This window comes from Sciurus vulgaris (genome assembly GCF_902686455.1).
Source record: "Sciurus vulgaris genome assembly, chromosome: 8".
NCBI lineage: Eukaryota > Metazoa > Chordata > Mammalia > Rodentia > Sciuridae > Sciurus > Sciurus vulgaris.
Window position 1 is genome coordinate 149247715 of NC_136468.1, and position 18741 is coordinate 149266455.

Genomic DNA, 18741 nt, shown 5'->3' on the forward strand with positions numbered 1-18741 from the left:
AGGTGGTCAGTCCCTTCTGCGGGGAGCCGCTGGGCCACCGTCCTGAGTTCAGATGGCAGTTCTGCCAGCTTCATGGGTTTCAGGTTGGACCCCTGAGAGGGTCACACGCACGCCCCTCAGGGCCGGGTCAGGACCAGGGTCTTGGTCCAAGCTGTAGAAAGCCCCGTCTTACTGGCCCGGGTGGGGTCATGCGTTAGACCTTAACCAGTCCCGACGCTGATGGGCATCAGCCTGGGCCCCGGTTGCCCTTCCCGGGCGCAGAGGGTGGGTCCAGCCCTGCCAGAAGGACGTGGCCTGAGAAGGGCCAGGGGTCAAGTTCCCGAGGGCCCCGAGCAGGCCAGGGGCCAGACTTACCTGTCCTTGGGTATAGCCAGTGTCTGTCTTCCTGAAATAACAGGCCACTCTGTCCTCCCTCTGGGGTTTTTGTGATCTTCCAGAAATAATTTCCAAAATCTGTGCTGGCAAGTCAATGTAGAAGTCGAATCAATCCCGGGTGTCCGTGGACAGCGCGCCGTCGAGATCACGCGGCTCAGGAACGCTGGCTGCCCCTGCTCCGTCCGGCTGCGCTCCCAGCAGCAAACACGGCTCCTTAACCTGCAGTGTGAAGGGCATAGGTTGTTTTTCCTTCTCTAGTAACAGGATGAGCTCAAATCAGATAACCAAAATAGCTCACCTGTGGCTTCCTGGGTTGATTCTTTGAAAACAAAAAGTGAGACCCGTAGGAGATTTCAGGGCGCGCAGGTGACGGAGGGTCACGACTCCCGTCCACAAATCGGGAGGTCCAGCCAAGGGGCAGTTGCTTGTTTGGCAAACTGAATTTTGAATCTGATCTGAAAATATGAGAACACTGCCCCTAATTTCCCCAAAGTGTTGAGGAACTTATGTTTCAAAGAAGGGCAAAGATGGGACTTTGAATTCCACAGGGGCCTCTGTGATCATCGTCACTACTTTTGTCTTCCTAGCAAGGTGAAGGTCAAGGTTTGCCATTTCCTGCCTGGCTTCAGATACCCGGGAAAACCAAACCCTTAACAGTGGCTCCTGAAAAGACACGTCCAAGTCCTCGCCCCGGGTTCCTGCCAGCGCCACCATCCTTGGAAAGAGAGGCTTCCCCGTTAGGGATCTGGGAAGATTTCATCCTGGACATCTGAGTAGCCACTGTCCTCAGGAGAACAGGGAGATTTAGGATGCAGAGGAGAAACCTGGGCAAAAGGCCCCGTGGAGACAGAGGTGGAGAGTAACACGGTGACCCCCAGGCCAAGGGGCTCCCGGAGCCATCAACCAGAGACACCTCTTTCTGGGTGACGGGGGCCCGGCCGGTACCCCAGTTTCAGACTCTGGTCTCCAGAGCCTTGACAGGGTAAGTCTCTGCCATTCGAAGTCAGAAAGTTCGGGGTGACTTGCTCTGGCAGCCCAGAGAGACTAATAACCCAAGTCCACCCATGGGCTTCGCGACGTGGGCGAAGAAGGATGCGGTTGGATTTGATGGTAACTCAGCTGTGAAGACAAAAATAGATCTGCAGCCTGCAGTTTCATTAACTTGAGTCCCGAAACCCTTCACAATGCCAGGGCCGCACGGGAGACTTACTTTGAATTACAATCATACAGCAAACTGCTTATTTTATGTATTAAGACTTAGGTCTAGTCAGGAAAAGGTGCTGAATAATTTATCCAGCAGATCGGGAGGCTGGCTTCCGCGCTGACGTCACACATCGGGTCTTGGCAGGTTCAGCGTGGGGGAAAAACATCGAGACGAGCATGTAATTTTCATAGAGTTCTGCTGCTCGCTACCTTCTTTCAGCTCTTCTCAAGATAGAAATTCCGAAATGCCGCCAGTGGAAAAAACGGGACAGTTTCTGTCGGGTTTGCCCATTAGGATATGCAGCCTTCTCTTTTTATGGATCGGTTTTTCGGGGAAGTTCCTAATTAGCCGGGCTCTTCTGAAGGGTCGCTCAGTTTTGAAGGGGCCAGGTGAGGCTCAGGATCAAAGGGCCCGGCGCTGGCTGTCTAGTCTTTCAAGGAGCCCACACCCTGCCTCCCTCCTCTGACTCCTCTGCACTCAGTACTTTCCTGTGCGGAATCTGTTCTCTGATATTTGGGGATTCATTAATCCCTTCAAACACCGGAAGGCTCCCAGGCTTGTGCTTGGCTCCGGGAAATCAAAAGTGCACACAAAACACACCCAAGGCAGCCAGGTGATCGGTGGGCCAGGAGGAGGCATTATAAGGCACTCTGGGGACACGGTCGGTTGAGGAAGCTGTTCATCTGCCTGGGAGGAGAAGTGGTCAGCTGGGAAGGCCACACCTGGAGGCCGGGCCTTCGTAGAGTCTGGAAGGATGTGGGATGTGGGAGTTGTAAAACTAGCGTCCCTTAGAGCAGCTATTGAGACCGAGGGGCCGGCATGTCCTGCGTCCTCCATGCATCACCCTCACCCACACTCAGCCTACTTTAGAGGCACAGTGACCGACCACCTCTTCCAGATAAGGAAACTGAGTCAGTTTGAGTGAACGTCCTAAGTGGCAGAGCAGGACTTGGACCAGGGGTCACCCTGAGCCACTGTGCCACCTGCTGGCTCCTGTAGGCAGAGGGAGCGCTATGGGGAAGGAGGGCTTGAAGCCCAGGCTCGCTCAGGGGACGCTGTGGTTGATCTTCCGAGGGTCAGTATGGGACTCTGGCGCTCTGCCGCGAGAAAAGGGCTGACCCCCAGAACCGCGTGGCTCGGCCGGGCAGGGTTAGAGGTGGACCTGCCCCTGGCCAGTGAACCTGGGGTCTCCTCTGCCCTCCCTTCCCCCTGGGGTTCCCCGTGCTGCTCGCTCTTTCCTGGTCTTCAGAGAAGTGTTTGCTGAGTGGCAGGTGCTGGGGATTCGGTGACAAACCATCAGAAAATGAGGCTGGGTTTTGATCACGTTTCCGAGGTATGGTTTACACAGAGTAGGATCCATCGCGTCTCTGGTTCAGGGTGTGCTCTGGCCGGTGGACCAGCTCTGGTGTGGGTGCGCTGATGGAAGCCATGGATCAATTCCAGTGAGAGGCGGTTCCACAGGTCGTGTGATTCCCCAGTGGCGGCAGGTCTGACGGATGAAGCAGGTGATATGGAGAAGTAGGGTCCAGCAGGGACGATAGGAGAAAGGCCCCCTCTGAGGACAGCGCCGTGCACGGAGCTCAGAAGTGCTCTCCGTCTTGCCCTTTTTCGCTTGTGCGCCTGGCAACACCTGGACTGTCAGCTCAACACCTCGCTTTTTAGATAAGGTGCTTCCCAGCAGGAGGCCTCAGTGGACACGATGGCGTCGATCCTTGGGGGACCTTCCCACCTGAGGGACGCTCTGCCCGGGGTCCCCTGCTGTCGGGTGCTATTGTACGCTGGGCCCAGCTCAGGCGCTTCAGCCTAACAGTTGCAGGATGCAACAGTCAGTGGGCTGACCTGGGACAGGCTGGCCCCACTGGGCACACTGGCTCCTTGGCTTGTCCAGAGCAGAAAGCCTCTGGCTTGCGAGGTCCGAGTCTCCTTGTTGGCTCCTCCTTGGTGCCTCTTTCTGCCTTTCTGCATGCCCAGTTCACCTTGTCTGCCTCCCCTTGCCGGCTCTGCTACTTCTCCGAATTTGTCTCTGGTTTGTCCAGGTCCCTTTGCCCTTTCTCATTTTGTCTCACCCCATCTCTCTTTCTCTGTGTATCTGTCCCTTTGTTTCTCTCTTTCTCTCTCTTTAGGACCATTCTTGCTTGACTTGGTCTACCTTTCCTCTTCTCCTCTCTCTCTCTCTCTTCCTCTCTCTCTTTTTCTGTGTCTCCCCTTCATCATCTCCTTCTTGCTCTGAACTTCCACACTTCTCACCTCCCCCTCTTGCCTTTCCAAACCATCCATCCACCCATCCATTCAGTTCATCCATCCATCCACCCACCCATTCATCAGGCCATTCATCCACCTATCCATCCATCCATCTATCCAACCATCCATCCATCTATCCAACCATCCATCCATCTATCCAACCATCCATTCATCCAACTATCCATCCATCCATCCATCCATCCATTCATCCACCCATCCATTCATTTAATCATCCATCTATCCAACCATCCATCCATGTATCCATCCATCCATCATTCATTCATCAGTCCATCCATCCATCCATCCATCCACCCATTCATCCATCCACCCACCCATCCATCCACCCATCCATCCATCCACCCATCCATCCATCCCTCCCTCCCTCCATCCATCTCAGTCCATTCATCCATCCATCCATCTATCCATCCATCCATCCTTCCATCCACCCACCCACCCATCCACCTACCCACCCATCCATCCATCTACTCATCCATCCATCCATTCATTCATCCATCCATCTATCCATCCATCCATCCATCTATCCATCCATCCATCGAACCATCCATCCATCCATCTATCCATCTATTCATTCATCAGTCCATCCATCCATCTATCCATCCATCCATCCACCCATCCATCCATCCATCTATCCATCCATCCATTGAACCATCCATCCATCCATCTATCCACCTATTCATTCATCAGTCCACCCACCCATCCTTCCATCCACCCACCCATCCCTCCATCCATCTTTCCATGCACCCATACGTCTGTCCCCGCCCCCATCCAGGGCCTGTCTGAAGATTGACAGTCCGCGGCGCCTCCTGCCAGGCTCTCACTGCTCCCTGCAGTCACCAAGGCGCCAGCCAGTTCACAGCACCTGCCCAGGTGGCGGTTTATCCATATTTAATAAAGCTTTTGCTGCAAGCCTGGGTCTCAGCAGAGCTGTGTCCCCTCACTGTGCCGTCAGCCCACATTCTAGGTGTTAATTGAACAGATGCCATTTGCTTGCTGGCCCTGTGGCAACTGGAAGTTGTTTTCAATTTTAATTCGGCTCAAACTGGATGAAAGGTTCTGTCAACAAGAGAGAAGCAATCAACAGGTCACAGTCGTCATTCAGGGCGTGCTAACAGAGGGACGTAGAGAAAGCCCAGGTGGCTGCTCCTCAGCGTTGGAGCTGGGGTGTGGGGTCAACAGGACCCACTGACAGGTGGAATGGAGGGAGGGGGCGGGCTGGGAGCTCCAGAGTGGGCGCTCTGCGCCTCCCGCACCCCTCTGGCTCCTCGCCGTCAGGGTGGTGGTCTCTTTCTCTGGGCCTCGGTGTTCTCTCTGCCTGTCTCACCCCCCCCGTCTCTGTGCAGGTGGCTAACCGTGTGTCTGTCTGTCCCCTGAGAGCTGCGTGTCTGGGTCCCTGCCAGCATCTCCCCCTCACCCCCAGTGAGGAGCCCCTGCCTATGGGAGCCTCTGCTCGTCCCCTTGGGCCCACAGCCCGGGATCACTGGCCACACAGCATCTGATAGCAGCTGCCCCGGGTGGAGGCTGGGCCTGCAGCACCCAGGCTCACCCTGCCCCCCTCAGCTCCTCTGTCAGACGGAGCCAGAGCCACGGGCGGTTTGCACGAGGCTCCCGTGGTCTTCTGTTCCCTGCGACGTGGCGCCGTTGTGCTGAGGTGGTCACCTTGCTCCCAGCCTCCCTCACGGAGGTGGCGGCCGCTTGACAACCAGCCCTCTGGAGCCCTGGGTGGGTGCAGGCTTTGGAGCTGGCAGGTCCCACGGAGGCACCGTCCAGCAGCGGGCCTCCAGCAGGACACTTCGCATGGAGCCCGGATTTCCTCGCGCCAGGTGGCTCTGGCAACGCTGCCTCCCTCGTTCTGTAGGAAGCCCGCTCTCCCTGCCGGTGCCTTATCCACCTCTCTGCCTCCTTCTTGGGCAACTCTGCTCACAGGTAATGCCCAGCAACTGCCTCTTAGTTAACGTGCCTTCCTTTTTGGAGGCTGAGCTCTCTTAATCCCCATTCTAATGCTCTTAAGAAAGAGGTCCATTGGTCATATCTGGACCAATCTATGGTGACCGGTGGGGGACAGGTCCATTTTGTACACAGTGGCGACTTGGCACTTGGTCACCATTCCCAGGGCGATGGGGTGAGGAGGAGGGAGGTTTCCAAGGGACGGTCCCTACATCGCGTTGGACAGCTTTACCAGCATCCAGCATATGACATCTTGCTCGGGCAGCGTGGGAGGCAGTGGGAGGAAAGACGCTTCCTGCTCCCGGCGTCCACAGCGTCGTGGCTTTGAAGGGTCCAGGGCCCACACCCTGCAGACCCCTGCAGGTGCAGATGCTGCAGGGATGGGGCTATTTGTGCTGGGCCAGCAGCTGCCCTGCTAGTGCCCTCTTCTCACACCAGCTGGGGAGACTCACACCCCCTCTGCTTTTAGCTACTGGAGCAGAAATGCCCCCCTTGGACTCTGGTGAGGCAGATGGGAGCCCCTCTAAATGGCCGGACCTTCCCTCTGCAGCTGCGACCGAGGGGCCTGGGACAGCACGCCGAGTCCTCCTGACCCTCCGAGCTGGCCTATTTGGAGTACCTTTCTTTGTTTTTCAAGAACTCATCGAGAGCTGAATTTTAAAATCTCTGGCTGCATTGTGGATAATAAATGATCAGCATCTAAAAATATTCCTCGGGTGTGTTGGGGCGGGGAGAAGGCTGGTTCAGAGTTATGTAATGCACAACAGCGGCATTGAGATCCCTTATTTAAATTGCAGCCAGCATCTTTGCTGGTCGCTGAGTGAAGTTCACATCGGCCTTGACGTTATCAAAATGAGAAGTCCAGGTGTCTGCGACCAGAGTGTGGTCAGATTAGATTCCGGCTTAAAGGCCAGTGTTCTTGGCCAGGGGCCAGGCAGGGCAGGCAGGTGGCCAGATCTCAGGGCTGTGGTCCAGAACCTCGCAGGCTAGGGGTGGAACCGGGGGAGCGCAGCAGAAGCCACGCTTGGTCATGCTGTGGGTCTCTGGGGACGCTTGACTGTGTCTACTAAAGATTAAGATTCATATGCATGTAACATCGCTTTAAAGGTTTAAAAAGTTAGTCTCTCTAGATCTACCTTTGATCCTTTAAACTCTCTTCTGAGTTAGGCCCAGGAGTGGAATGGCAAGGTCCGTCGCCCAGGCGAGGAGCAGCGCAGACGCGCAGGACGGCCCTGGGGTGGCTTCTGCGGCAGAACGCCCGCGCTGCCATCCTGGCTCCTGCCGCTTAGCAGCAGCGTGATTGTGGCCAAATCACTGAGTGCTTTTCAGCTTTAGTTCATCACTGGTAAAATGGGGATAAAAATAGTTACCCTCTAATAGAGATGTTTGAGGATGAAGTAAGATGTTAGTAAGACCTGTTAAAATGTATGAGGATGTTTGAGGATGAGGTAAGATGTTAAGGACTGTTAAAATGTATCCAGCACCTACAAGGGGTCCCGGGTGTGGGTGTTGGCGCTTTATGGGATCAGGTATTGATAGGTATTGTTCTGTGTTTTATAAATACGCATCATTATGAACAGGAGATGCATGGAAATCACTTGGCCGGTGCCTGTCACTCTCTAAGGGTTTAAGAAAAATCAATTGTCATTAATCATGTTTGTTAGGCAGTTGCATCCGGTATTGTTACATAGTTGTCTTGTATTTAAAAAAAAATTATAACTTATTTACTTTTATGCAGTGCTAAGGATAGAATCCAGTGCCTCAACGTGTGAGGCAAGTGCTCTGCCACTGAGCCCCAGCCCCAGCCCCTTGTTACATTTTCCTTTGGTTCTTTCGACTGTACCTGTGGGTCTGAATAAATGCATTTCCCAAATACCTTCCGTAAAATTCCCCAAACATTAATATTAATTCTGTTTATATTTATTAATATAAATATAATAAATATTATATTTATATTTATTATATAGTTATTAATATAAATATTACTATAAATTAATATTTATATTTATTAATATAAATTAATGTTTATATTTATTAATATAAACACCTACTATTATTATTTTAGTGAAGGGGTCAAGAGTAAGTTACACAGACAGGGATCCTTCGTCTGAAGTACGTCGGCGAGAATTTCCCCAGAACTCTTGAAAAGGAAGAGTGAAATTTCAAAATCTGGAAATGAACGTCAACACAAAGGATTCTCTCATCCTTGGGCTTTATTCAAGTTTCATTTCTTGTCCCACTTGTGTCTATTATAGCAATAAACAAACAGACCAACTTCAAACTCCTTTTCTTTCCCAGTTCGAGGCTCCTGTCTGGGATCGCACACGTATCTGTGCCCCTGGCTCTGGAAGGGTCTCCCACTCTTTATCCTTGGACCACCATGTCCTGGAAGGTACAGAGCAGTTGCTCTGACAGCCACAGGCCGGGCTGGCCTGGCTTTGTTTCTTGCTGGGCTCCCTTCTCTTCCCAGGGACGCCGTGTCCCGCACCACATCTCTGGTGACGTCACGTTGGACCAGAGCAGAGCAGCTGGCGTACGCAGGGTCCAGGCCACACAGCTGCTGTTTCTCCTCCGTGAAGTGAACGCCTCTCTTGCACAGAGCTCCTCTGCAAATATGGAGTCCTGTTTCTTGTTCCTTTGAGCACTAGTCGAATCCACCCATGACTCTTGCCTGAAATGGCTCTGGTCGTACATGGTGACCGCAGGACAGCCGTGTTCTCATCCGGCTGTTCCTCTCATATCTGTTGGTGGGAGTTCAGCCCCGAGGATTGCTTCCTTCCCCCTTTCCTCATGTTGGTGTGGACCCCAGACACAGATCGTCACCAACTGCTATGAGCACCTGCCACCCTGCTCAACTCTCCGGGGTCTGCCTGGCACCTTCGCCTTGTGTCCCGTGTCCATTTGACATTTTCTGAGCATTTTGTTACCTCCTGGGCGTCTTGGCTCATGACCTGGCCCATTCCTTGCCTCAGCCTGTGAATCGGCTCCACGCTTCTGCTGTCTTCTCTGGAGAGCGATTTAGAACTGCAGTCTGAGCGCTGGGTGTGCCCATGGCTGAGGGGCGTCGCCCTCTGTCTGTCCCCCACGCGTGCACGCGCCCCTGGCCGCGTCACACACACGGGCACACAGGCAGCCCACCCGGATTCCCGCTGGTCCCCATTCCAGGTCTGTGCGCAGAGTTGGCCCCCTTTCCTCCTCCACTTGAAACCGTTCTAGCAGCGGGAACCCTGGCGCCCCCTATCGGCACGCGGTTTGCTCAGTCCTGGAACGCTAAAGTAGTTCTGGAACTGCGAACCGGCGCTGCCAACCCAGCCAGAATCCAATATGTGTTTACAGTTATTTTTGTCTTCGCACTGAGAGCGTACAGTCAAAATAATATGCCCCAAAGCCGCTTGCAACTGCTAGATTCTAGTGGTTTAAATCAACGGAGGTTGATTCGCGCCCACCCCCTATGTCCAGCACAGGTCCGCCAGGGACTTGGCTCTGTGTTGTCCTTTCCCTGGGACCCAGGGCAACAGAATGGCCACCACCAGCGTGGCAGGGAAAGGAGGGCACAGGGACTTCTGTTCCTGGATCCTGTGGTTCAGAGGAGTGCATCCTCCCACATTCCAGGTCCCGACCCTTGGCCACGCCTACAAAGTGGGCGGAGAAGGTCAACCACACCCCAGAGCTGGTGGGCAAGTCTTGTTATCTAGTGTCGTCCTTACAAACTCGTGGAAAAAATCTGCTTTATAGTGGAGTAGCTGAAACACTCCGGCTATTCTTAACTAACACATGGATCCAGTTCATCATGTTCTCTGCTGCATAATATTTTATACTGTGTGCATGTGCCATGTCCACTGAGCTGTGTCCTGACTGGTGGACATTCAGAAGGTTTCTACCTTCTCTGCTGGACACAATGCACCAAGGAAGACCCCTGAGCTGGTGGCCCTGGGTGGGCATGGCTCTCTGAGAGGCAGCAGATGTAGAGTTACTGAGCAGGACAGCACCTCAGTCAGAGACGGCGTGTTGCTTTTTCTTTCTTGATAGAGTAAAAATAGTAATAGAACCTGATTAAGTTATTACAAGAATTCTATCGGGCGCCCTATGAAGCTTTCTCTCAATGCCTAGTACGTAGTCTAACGTAGGAGTTTTTGTTGTTATTATTTTTATTATTTGTGGAGCTGGGGACGGAGCAGAGCTGTCATCGTGCGTACCTGGGGCCGGGGCGTGGAGTGTAGGTTCTGGTTTGCTCCGTTCCCTTCGTGTGCTCTGTGGGCTGTTCTCCTGACCACGTGGGGCTTCACATTCCCAGCATGGAAGCTGTAGCTGCCATCTTCCTTCTGAAAGAAGGTTCCAGAAGCCCGTCCCTCCTTGCCCCCTTCCTACCTGTAAGTTCTCTCCAAGATTCATTGGGTCCTTCAGACTAAAGCTAACGGAGCTGCTGTGGAGAGACCGTGGCCATCTGAGTGACCAGAAGAGGAAAGGAGGGACCGTCCAGGCATAGAGGTGCAGGGCCCAGGTCTCTGGCTTTGTGTGTGGCCAAAACTCAGGAAGCTGTGACTCACCCTGAACAGCTCTGAGCTGATCAGAAGGCGTTGGAGGCGTCCTGTGCCATCCACCTGTCAGACGTCCTCATTCTGCCAAGTCCTTCTGTTGGCACGACCGTCACATTGGCTGCCATCCACTTGGTGCACCGTGCTGAGCTCATCCCCCCGCCTGGGGCGAGGGCTGCCTGTTCCCAGAACAGACCCTGTCTCATCATTCAGGCCACGTGGCGTAGGTGCACGGTTCTGCCGCCTGGACACTAACTCCAGGACGCCAACGTCCTGCAGCCAGTCTCCCGGCTGCTCCTCCCCCGCCCACCCCTCCACAGCCACGCGGCCACTTCCCGCCGGCTCTGGACACTTCCTGCACGCGGGCTCTTATGACCCAGGTCGGGGCTTCTTTCACTGAGCATACCGTCTTCGAGTTTCGTCCGTATGGTCGTGTGTCTCAGTTCAGGTCCTCTGATGACTCCATAGGGTGCATTTGACATGGCAGCTGGCTGGGCAGCCAGGGATGGGATTTCCTTATGCACCTGAGCCGGAGTCAGCCAGGGGTGAGCGCTCAGGGCCCCTCGGGTCCTTCCAGGGGCGGGTGCACGCTGGACATGCACACGGTTCTCAGTAGGCGCATGGCCATATTTAATGTGTGCCCAGGAACACGGCACAGCCTACCAAAGCCCCACGGTCACCTCCTTACGCATCTGTTCCCTTTAAGCTCACCGCCTGGGAGAGCTGGGCAGGGGAACAATTGCCTGCGATTGCTTTTGACAAACATTTCTAGGGAGAAGAAGAGCCCAGAGCCAGGTCAGATGCAGCCTTGCAAGTGGGGTGCTCCAGGGAACCCACCGTAAGCCGTGTGCCTTCGATGGTCTGGGAACCGGGGTGCGAACGGTCTCCCGCTGGCTTCTCCTTCCAGTGGTGCCCACCCTGCTGGCTTCTGTGGTGGAGGGGGGTGTCATGTTTCGAAGCCATCGCAGAACTGGGGGCGGGTGTGGCCTAGGCCAAGTTAAGAGGCCACCGAGGTCTCTGTGGTTCACTGGGATGGGGCACTATTTCTTGGATAAGTGCTCTCCCAGTTGACACTGCTCGGTCCATCCAGAGCCCTGGGTTTTGACAGTGTTCACCGGTTTCATGGAGAAGAGAGTTTTCTCATGGCGCTACTCTACTCTGCCTTGCCCTCCATGTTGCCCTCCTGTGAAGGAAGTGCCTTCCGCGGAGGAACGTGAAGGGGCTTTCTGGGCATCGGACCTCAAGCTTCCACAGACAGGAGCAGAGGTCTTGTGCTTTGGTGGCTGATGGGTGTTCAGTCTCTGGGACCAGCTCGTTGTCTTCACGTAACGTGAACGTGGTAATTGGTCTCAGTGTGCCGAGGGTAACGTAGGGACCTGCTGTGGGGTCTTAGGCTGATGCTGGACACAGGATTAAAAGGTGCAAAAATCTGAGCCATTCGTGCAACGGCTGCTTGAGGGTACGTGGCTGCAGAGGGTATTTCTCAGGACCATGAGCTTGGGTCCCTCACGGCTGTTTTATGAGAACTGGAGGCGCTGCTGGGAGACTCCCCTGTCCTCCATGAAGGTGGTGAGCCTCTACAGGGCAGGCTGGTGTCTTGTCTTTTCTCCTTCCCCAGTGCCCAGCATGTCACCAGGCTAAGACTGTCACTTTTAAGTGTCAGAAAAACCCCCAAAACCCAAACTGGTTCCAGTCGAATAGTTCTTTTTGTGTATCTAAATTTCTAAAGAGAACCAGCCTCAGGTATGGCTGGATTCGGGCACCTAGAGATCCTTCCCAGGAAGCTGCCTCCTCCCACGCCTGCCTCTGATTTCCTTTGCTGGGGCTTTGCTTGAATGAGTCTTGGGAAGGGTTGGAACACTTGGATTGACCATTTTGGGATCACAGGCTGCTGTGTGAAGCCTCTTGGCTTGGCTTGGGGTGAGCAGTAGCCACACCACACTAAGTGACGATAGGAATGAGGGGACACCAAAGGAAAACCCAAATGTTGCCACTGGCAAGCGGAAGGGACGGTACTCAGGAGGGAAAAACAAGGGCTGCCCACAATACCCAGAGAACATGGCGCTGAGTCCTGAGCTGGCCAATGGCGGGTCAGGACGTGCAGCTGCTGCTGTGTGTGTACAGGGCCTTGGCTGGCACTCCCCCACGCCCCAACTGTGAGGTTCCCACCCCAAGCCCACCATGCCGCTGTCCCTGCTGCACACCTCAGTGTGAGCGCTCAGACGTGTGCAGTATCTCTCCCCCGGTGGGAGTGGAGTGCTCAGGAGAATGAACTCACTGACATTATTCGGGAATTCTCTCCTCAAGATCCCATCCCAAGTTGGGCCTGGTGGTGCATGTCTGTCATCCCAGTGACTCTGGAGGCTGAGGCAGGAGGATCATAGGTTCAAAGCCAGCCTCAGCAATTTAGCGAGAACATGGGCAACCTACTGAAACTCTGTCTCAAAATAAAAAGTTAAAAAAGGGGCTGTGGGCATGACTCAGTGGTGAAGTGCCCCTGGGTTCAATCCCTGGTACCAAAAAATCCCGCCCGGAGGAAAAGACACGTGTCAGAAGAAGAAGTTTGGCCCACCACCCTGCTGCGCTGGGCTGCCAGCTTTCCCGCGTGTTCCTTGCAAATTTGATGTTTTCTCTTGAAAAGTAGCTATTATGTGCAGGCTTAATATCACTGCCAAGCACACCACGCGTAAGATGGCAATCAACCCGTACTATCTTGGGAGGTTGGTGAGGAGCCGGAGTGGATGATGCCTCCCGCCAGTCATTTAGAAGGCCGCCCGTCTCCTAACCGCGACCCTCCCAGGGGAGCCAAGTGCCTGCTGGGTGGACTCCACGGCTGGGCCCAGCTGTCCCGCTGTCCCGGCTGCCCTGCTTGGCCTTTCTCTCCAGCCTGGTGTGGAAGTGGCTTCTCCACCACGGTCCCTGCCTGAGCTTTGCCAGTGGCTCTTCAGCTCGTTCCTTGAGTGAATCTTCTGAGCACCAACTGTGACGGCTGACGTCTGGACGCCGCGCTCACAGAGCGCCTCCTGCCCTGGAATGCGTGTGGGTGGCCCGTCAAATGTTGACAAACTCGCTGCGTCGTAGGGTCTCTATCGTCCCTATTTGCAGTCCAGGGAACCAGGACGTGGGAAGTGACATGTGGCAGACACTGTCCAGACTGTGAGAGGGGACAAAAGAACAACAGGGAGGTGGGCTGGCCCAGTCCCCCGTGGGGCTCCAGCTTCAGGACGGTGGGGTGCTTCCCGGGGTTCTGACCCAGGCGAGAACTAGTCTGGGTTGGATCTTGACCATGGAGAAGAGCAGACACGGGAGGACACCTGGGCCATGGCAGCCGTCCAGGTGAGGGACGCTGTGGGGAGGGGAGTTGCAGGAAGTTGGCAGGTGCAGGTGGATTGCGAGGGTAGAACCGCTGAGCCCCAGGGGTCTTCAGGGTCCGGAGAGGCCAGGGAGGGGCGTGGCGCCCGCCCCGGTGTGCGCCCAGGTGTGCGGACAACCTGGCTCACTCTTTTGTTCTTGGTGCCCTTGTCTTTCTTCTTTTGAGACAAAAATGAAGCACGTTCCCTGTGTCACTGAGGCAGCCGCTGCCCGAAGGACCCTCGAGCCAGGCCCTGGACGATGCCGGGGAGGAGTCGCTGCGGGCACGCGGCGTGGCAGGCGCAGAGGCGGGGTGCGGGGAGGTGGAGTCGGGGAGCCACTGGGGCGCCGGAGAGGCTGGTGCCGGGAGGGTCGGGCCGACGGGCGTGGCCGTCCGCGGGCTGGTCCCCACCCTCGTGGCTGCATCCCCGCAGGCCCCCGCGAGGGCAGGGTGAGGACCGGGCGGAGGCCTTGGCGCTGGCCAGCCCCACCAGCGCCCTGGTCCGCCAGCTCGCTCACCCGCACCTCTTCTCTCCTTCAGGACACGGAGGTTTTGAACACCGCCATCCTCACCGGAAAGCCCGTCTCGGTCCCGGTCAAAGTGGTGGGGGTTGAAGAGGACGGCTCCGTGGTGGACGTGTCCGAGGCTGTGGAGTGCAGGTCGGCCGACGAAGACATCGTGAAGGTATGCGCCTCGGCCGCCGCTGACGCACGTGCGCGTGGCCTGGTGGCCACGGCGTCCCAGCCTCCAGCTCTGCCCAGCAGCCGGGCTCCTAGGGCTGCGGGCGGGATGACCTCACTGAGCAGCACATGGCCGCATCAGGGACACTGGGTCAGGCGGGGGCTCAGGTGGCCGAGCCTGAATCTCAAGGGCACGTTCCTGCTCATTCTTGTTCTCTCCTCCCTCGCTTTCTTCATGGGATGGCATTTTCTTTTCTGGTTTTTAAATTTTGTGTTCTCATTAGTTGTACCTGGCAGTAGACTGCATTTATACATTTTGATAGATCATACATAAATGGAGTGTCATCTCTCGTTTTTCTGATCATACAAATTGCAGGATGACATGGGTCATGCAGTCACACATGCACATGAGGTAATAATGTTTTCTCAACATCAACAGTCCCCATACCATCTCAATTTTTACCAACCGTCTGTGCCCAATAATATTATTTACTAAATATATTTTCTTTAATGCCCTTGCTTTTTTAGAGTGGTTGGTTGGTTAGAGTGTAGTATTAATAAATGTCTCCCTGTTTCAAACTTTAAAACAGATTTCTTCTCATTATAAGATAATAAAACTCACGAGGTTGATGTACTAAATTTTGGTTAGTAACATTAAAACAAGTGACTATTGAATTTTTCAGTAGCTCATCCTGTGCTACCTACCTTAATTCGAACATAACCTGAGGCATACAGCTCAGTTGGGGAATCTGTCCAAGGGACATTTTTGCTGTATGCTTCATTCTAATTAGCTGCGTTTCTGACTCTGAATTCTGCCAGGAAGCAGCCTATGTTTTTAGTTTTTCATGATCTTCAAAAGGTTCTCCTTGGACTGCTAAATTTGGTGTTTCTGTATTTTTTCTTAGTACATGGTTGCTGCTTCTTTGTGCAGCAGAGACCTGAGGGAGAAGGGGCTTCCGTCCTCAGGATGATCCTTCCTCCTTCAAGTGCCAGGAGAGTCTTGGGGTTCAACTTATCCTCATGTCTTAGGAAGAGACAGTAATGCCGAGCCCCCTCCTTCCTCACCTTCACCTGGCTGTGGTTCAGATGTGAAGCGAAACTGTTCAGTCTTGAGAACTTCATGCAAACAGAAAGGCCTTTAGGGGTTCCCCAGGTAGGAAGGGTCCGGGGGATGAATTTCTCCTCACTGTGACCTATGGGAGGCTGTGTCTTGGTCTAGTGACGGTTTAGGAAAGGAGGAATGGTGTATTTGTGAGGACTCACAAAAAACAGTGAGTCTATAGGAAACTCAGGTTTGGCGCTGGTTGTCTCCTGGGTTGGGACTGTTACTTCTCCTTCGGAAGAAGGCTGGACTAGCTTCAGATGGGTGCGCACAGCCCTGCCCCCGGCACCTGGAGATGGAACAAGCCCAGCCTTCCCTGTTCAGCTTAGGGAGGCTGATGCTTGCAGGAGATCAGGTGCGGGGATGAAGATGTGGATGACACATTGCTCCTGGTTGCCTCTGGCCACACGTGCTTCCTACTTTCCCCAGCATTCCAGAAAGCAGGAGCAGATGCTGGCCAATGGAGATGGCTCTGCGCGCTGATGCCATCACGGTCCCAGACAAGTGACTCCCTCTCAGCGCCCTGAACCTTTGGTCTCCTTCTGAGAGGCTCCTGGGGAGCCCCTTGCAGGCTCCTGTTCTCCTGCCTGGAGAGCACCACCCAAGGGAGGCCAGTCCAAGTTCAAGTTCATGGATCCTGCTAAAAATATCCTCTGCCCATCCTGATGGTCACAGTTCAGGAAGATGAGGGCTTTGGCCTGTTAACTGTTACAGCCTCGTGAAAAAGCAACATTCTTTAGTAAAGGACTGTCCACTCTTCAAGGAGTGAAATGGAGGCCACAGATCACCAAGCCCAGCCCTGCAGGACAGGCTCTGTGGCCGTCCCTGTCACGAACCAGACTTAATTAAACAACCACGGTGGGTCGGCTGGGGCTTCACGGCCACTGTTTGTAATGACTTTTGCCGTGACTCCCAGGTGGATAAGGATGTCCACAGAGCCCTGTGCTGGCCTCAGCCCCCAACGTGGTCACAGTGGTCAATGCCCTTGGGAGAGCCCCTCTGTCTGTGGAACTGTCTCGTGGCTGCTCCTGACCAGCACAGGAGACACTGTGGGCCCCAAGGAGGAGTGAGCAGCTCCCCAAAGATCTTCATGCACTGCAGGTGCTGCAGCCCGGGTCTCAATTGCAGGCAAGGAAGTGGGAATTCAGGAAGGTGCAGATTAGCTTCTTCCACCTGGGACCGCGACTTTTGAAGGACAGAATCTGAAGGTATAAATACTGAAAGAAAACTGGAACCTTACCCTCATTGGGCAAGATTAGAGGGGATGAGTGTCAAGTTTTAAGTCAACGATTACTTTTAAGTTAAAAAAAATAAAGTAGAGGATGCAACTTAATAGTAAAGGGAGTGTGTGTATGTGTGTGTGTGTGCATGTGTGTTTACATGCACATGCACACACGCACACAGATCACTGGCTGTTTTTTATTAGTGTGTTGTAGTCATGTAAAAATCGACAAATTTGCACAGAAATCTGATTTCTGGCTTCAAATGCAAAATCACGGGATCACGTGACCTGGGGCCTGGGAGCCCCTGTGAGCCTCACCTGCAGTCGGATAGAGGACACCCTTTGTGTAAGGCCTGCACCTTCCAGTTCACCGCAGTCTCCGTCACACCCTCTTGTCTCCCCCAGGGAGGTGGAGGGACATCTGTTGCTCACACTCGTGAGGCTGGCTTTCCGATCTTAGATTTCAGATGAAAGTGAGGTGTTCCTTGTACTGTGGTGTCAAAAACCCCCAAAACCCCAAAAAACAAAACCCAAAAAAGAAAGGAGCAACAAATGACTACTTCACCCTGTCCTCCTATGGAGAATTCCGTATCTTGATAGCCCTAAGAGGACCCTGGAAAATTGGATCGTGGCCACGGGTTCCTGAAATCGAACCTCAGGAGGAGAGACCACAGCAAGTGTGGGTGAGAAGCAGAGGCTGGGAGGAGGTGGTGACAGCCTGTTCTGTCTTTCAAGGGCCATCGTGTGGAGGAGGGAGAGGGGTGCCTTTTGTAGTCCCAAAGGGGAAGGTATAAGGGACCACTTGTAGTTCAATGTAAAGAAAGGACTGCGGTGGGCGTGAGTTCTTTGGTTAAGCTTTCAGGCAGACGAGGCGGTTCAGAGCTTAACTCCACCTTCCCTACCCTTTGACCTCGGGCGAATTGCTGAACACCTGTGAGCCCAGGAGGCCATGCGCTGGAGAGTTACCTTCTGTAGAGATTTGCTCTAGCCTCGGTGTGCAGGGGCGTTCTTTGTGCAAGGCAGGCCTGGCAACAATGGAAACAGTCCCAGAAAGCTCTTTTGAGGAGACCTGAGCTTTTAGAAGTTCAAAAGATAGTTGATTAAAAAAAACTGTTTTCCTTGCTTTAAGCCACAGGCAAATCTCCTGGAGCAGGAAAGGGCAAGGTTTGGTTTTAAAGAAAGTGTCGTGGGAAGCCTGGGTAAGCCTTTTATTCTTCTCTGTGTCTTCCGGTGGAAGTGGCATCCCGTGGCATCCTCGGTATCCTGAGCCCGCCTAATCGGATTGCCGTTTGTTAAGTCTGTGTGGTGAAATCCCAATGTGGAATTTGGGGGATGATTAACTAAGAGTGTCTATCTAAAGGAAGTCGCGTAGTGTTTGAGCTGTGTACAGCAAGGGGGCTTTGATGGCTGTGCATATTTACACCCAATCCATATGCATGTCCATGAGCACACCTACAGATCTTAACCGCTACTTGGTTGTAAGGGCCGCGGTATTGGTGGCTGTGTCTCTTGGGTTCCCAGCCCTAAGCGCAGCGTCTGGAACACGTGAATGTTGGTTGAATATACAAATGAATGAGTGCTAGAGATTCCTGGAGAGGGGACAAGATACTACGCGTGAGTGGTTTTCTCATCTTTGTGGGGCATCGCCACCGAAGTTCGTGTTACTGGAAACCTTCAAAGAGAGGTGGAGGAGGTGTTGAAGCCACAGGACTTGGCAATGGGTGGAGATGTGGCCGGACCTTCTGTTTTCCTGGGGATATTCTAGCCGGCACATGTTTGCATGATTTCCTTGCGGAGAGCAGTGTATCGGAGTCCAGGAGCTACCAGGAGGGCAGACGAGGTGTTCCCTCAGCAGTCTGCAATAGCACAGGAGCATTAAAAGAGGCACCGTTCACTGAACATTTATTAAGCACCAGGTACTACGATGCCAGGGATGCCAGTGCTGTGAACCCACCTCAGGTCCACACGGCCTTCAAGCTGGGACCTACCCGGGCCTGGAGTTTGCACGAGGGGGACAGCACACACTTGCTCTAGCTCCATGGGCACGCATTGGAGACCCCAGGGC

At 54.0% G+C, this 18741-nt stretch overlaps 1 protein-coding gene across 1 annotated transcript in view; it reads left to right on the forward strand.

Annotated features, from left to right (window-relative positions):
- Positions 1–18741, forward strand: part of TMEM132B (transmembrane protein 132B) — a 393438-nt gene that overhangs the window by 336652 nt on the left and 38045 nt on the right. Inside the window, exon 5 of the mRNA XM_079151212.1 lies at positions 14213–14356. Coding sequence (XP_079007338.1) covers positions 14213–14356 — 144 coding nt within the window. The remainder of the gene's footprint in view (positions 1–14212; positions 14357–18741) is intronic.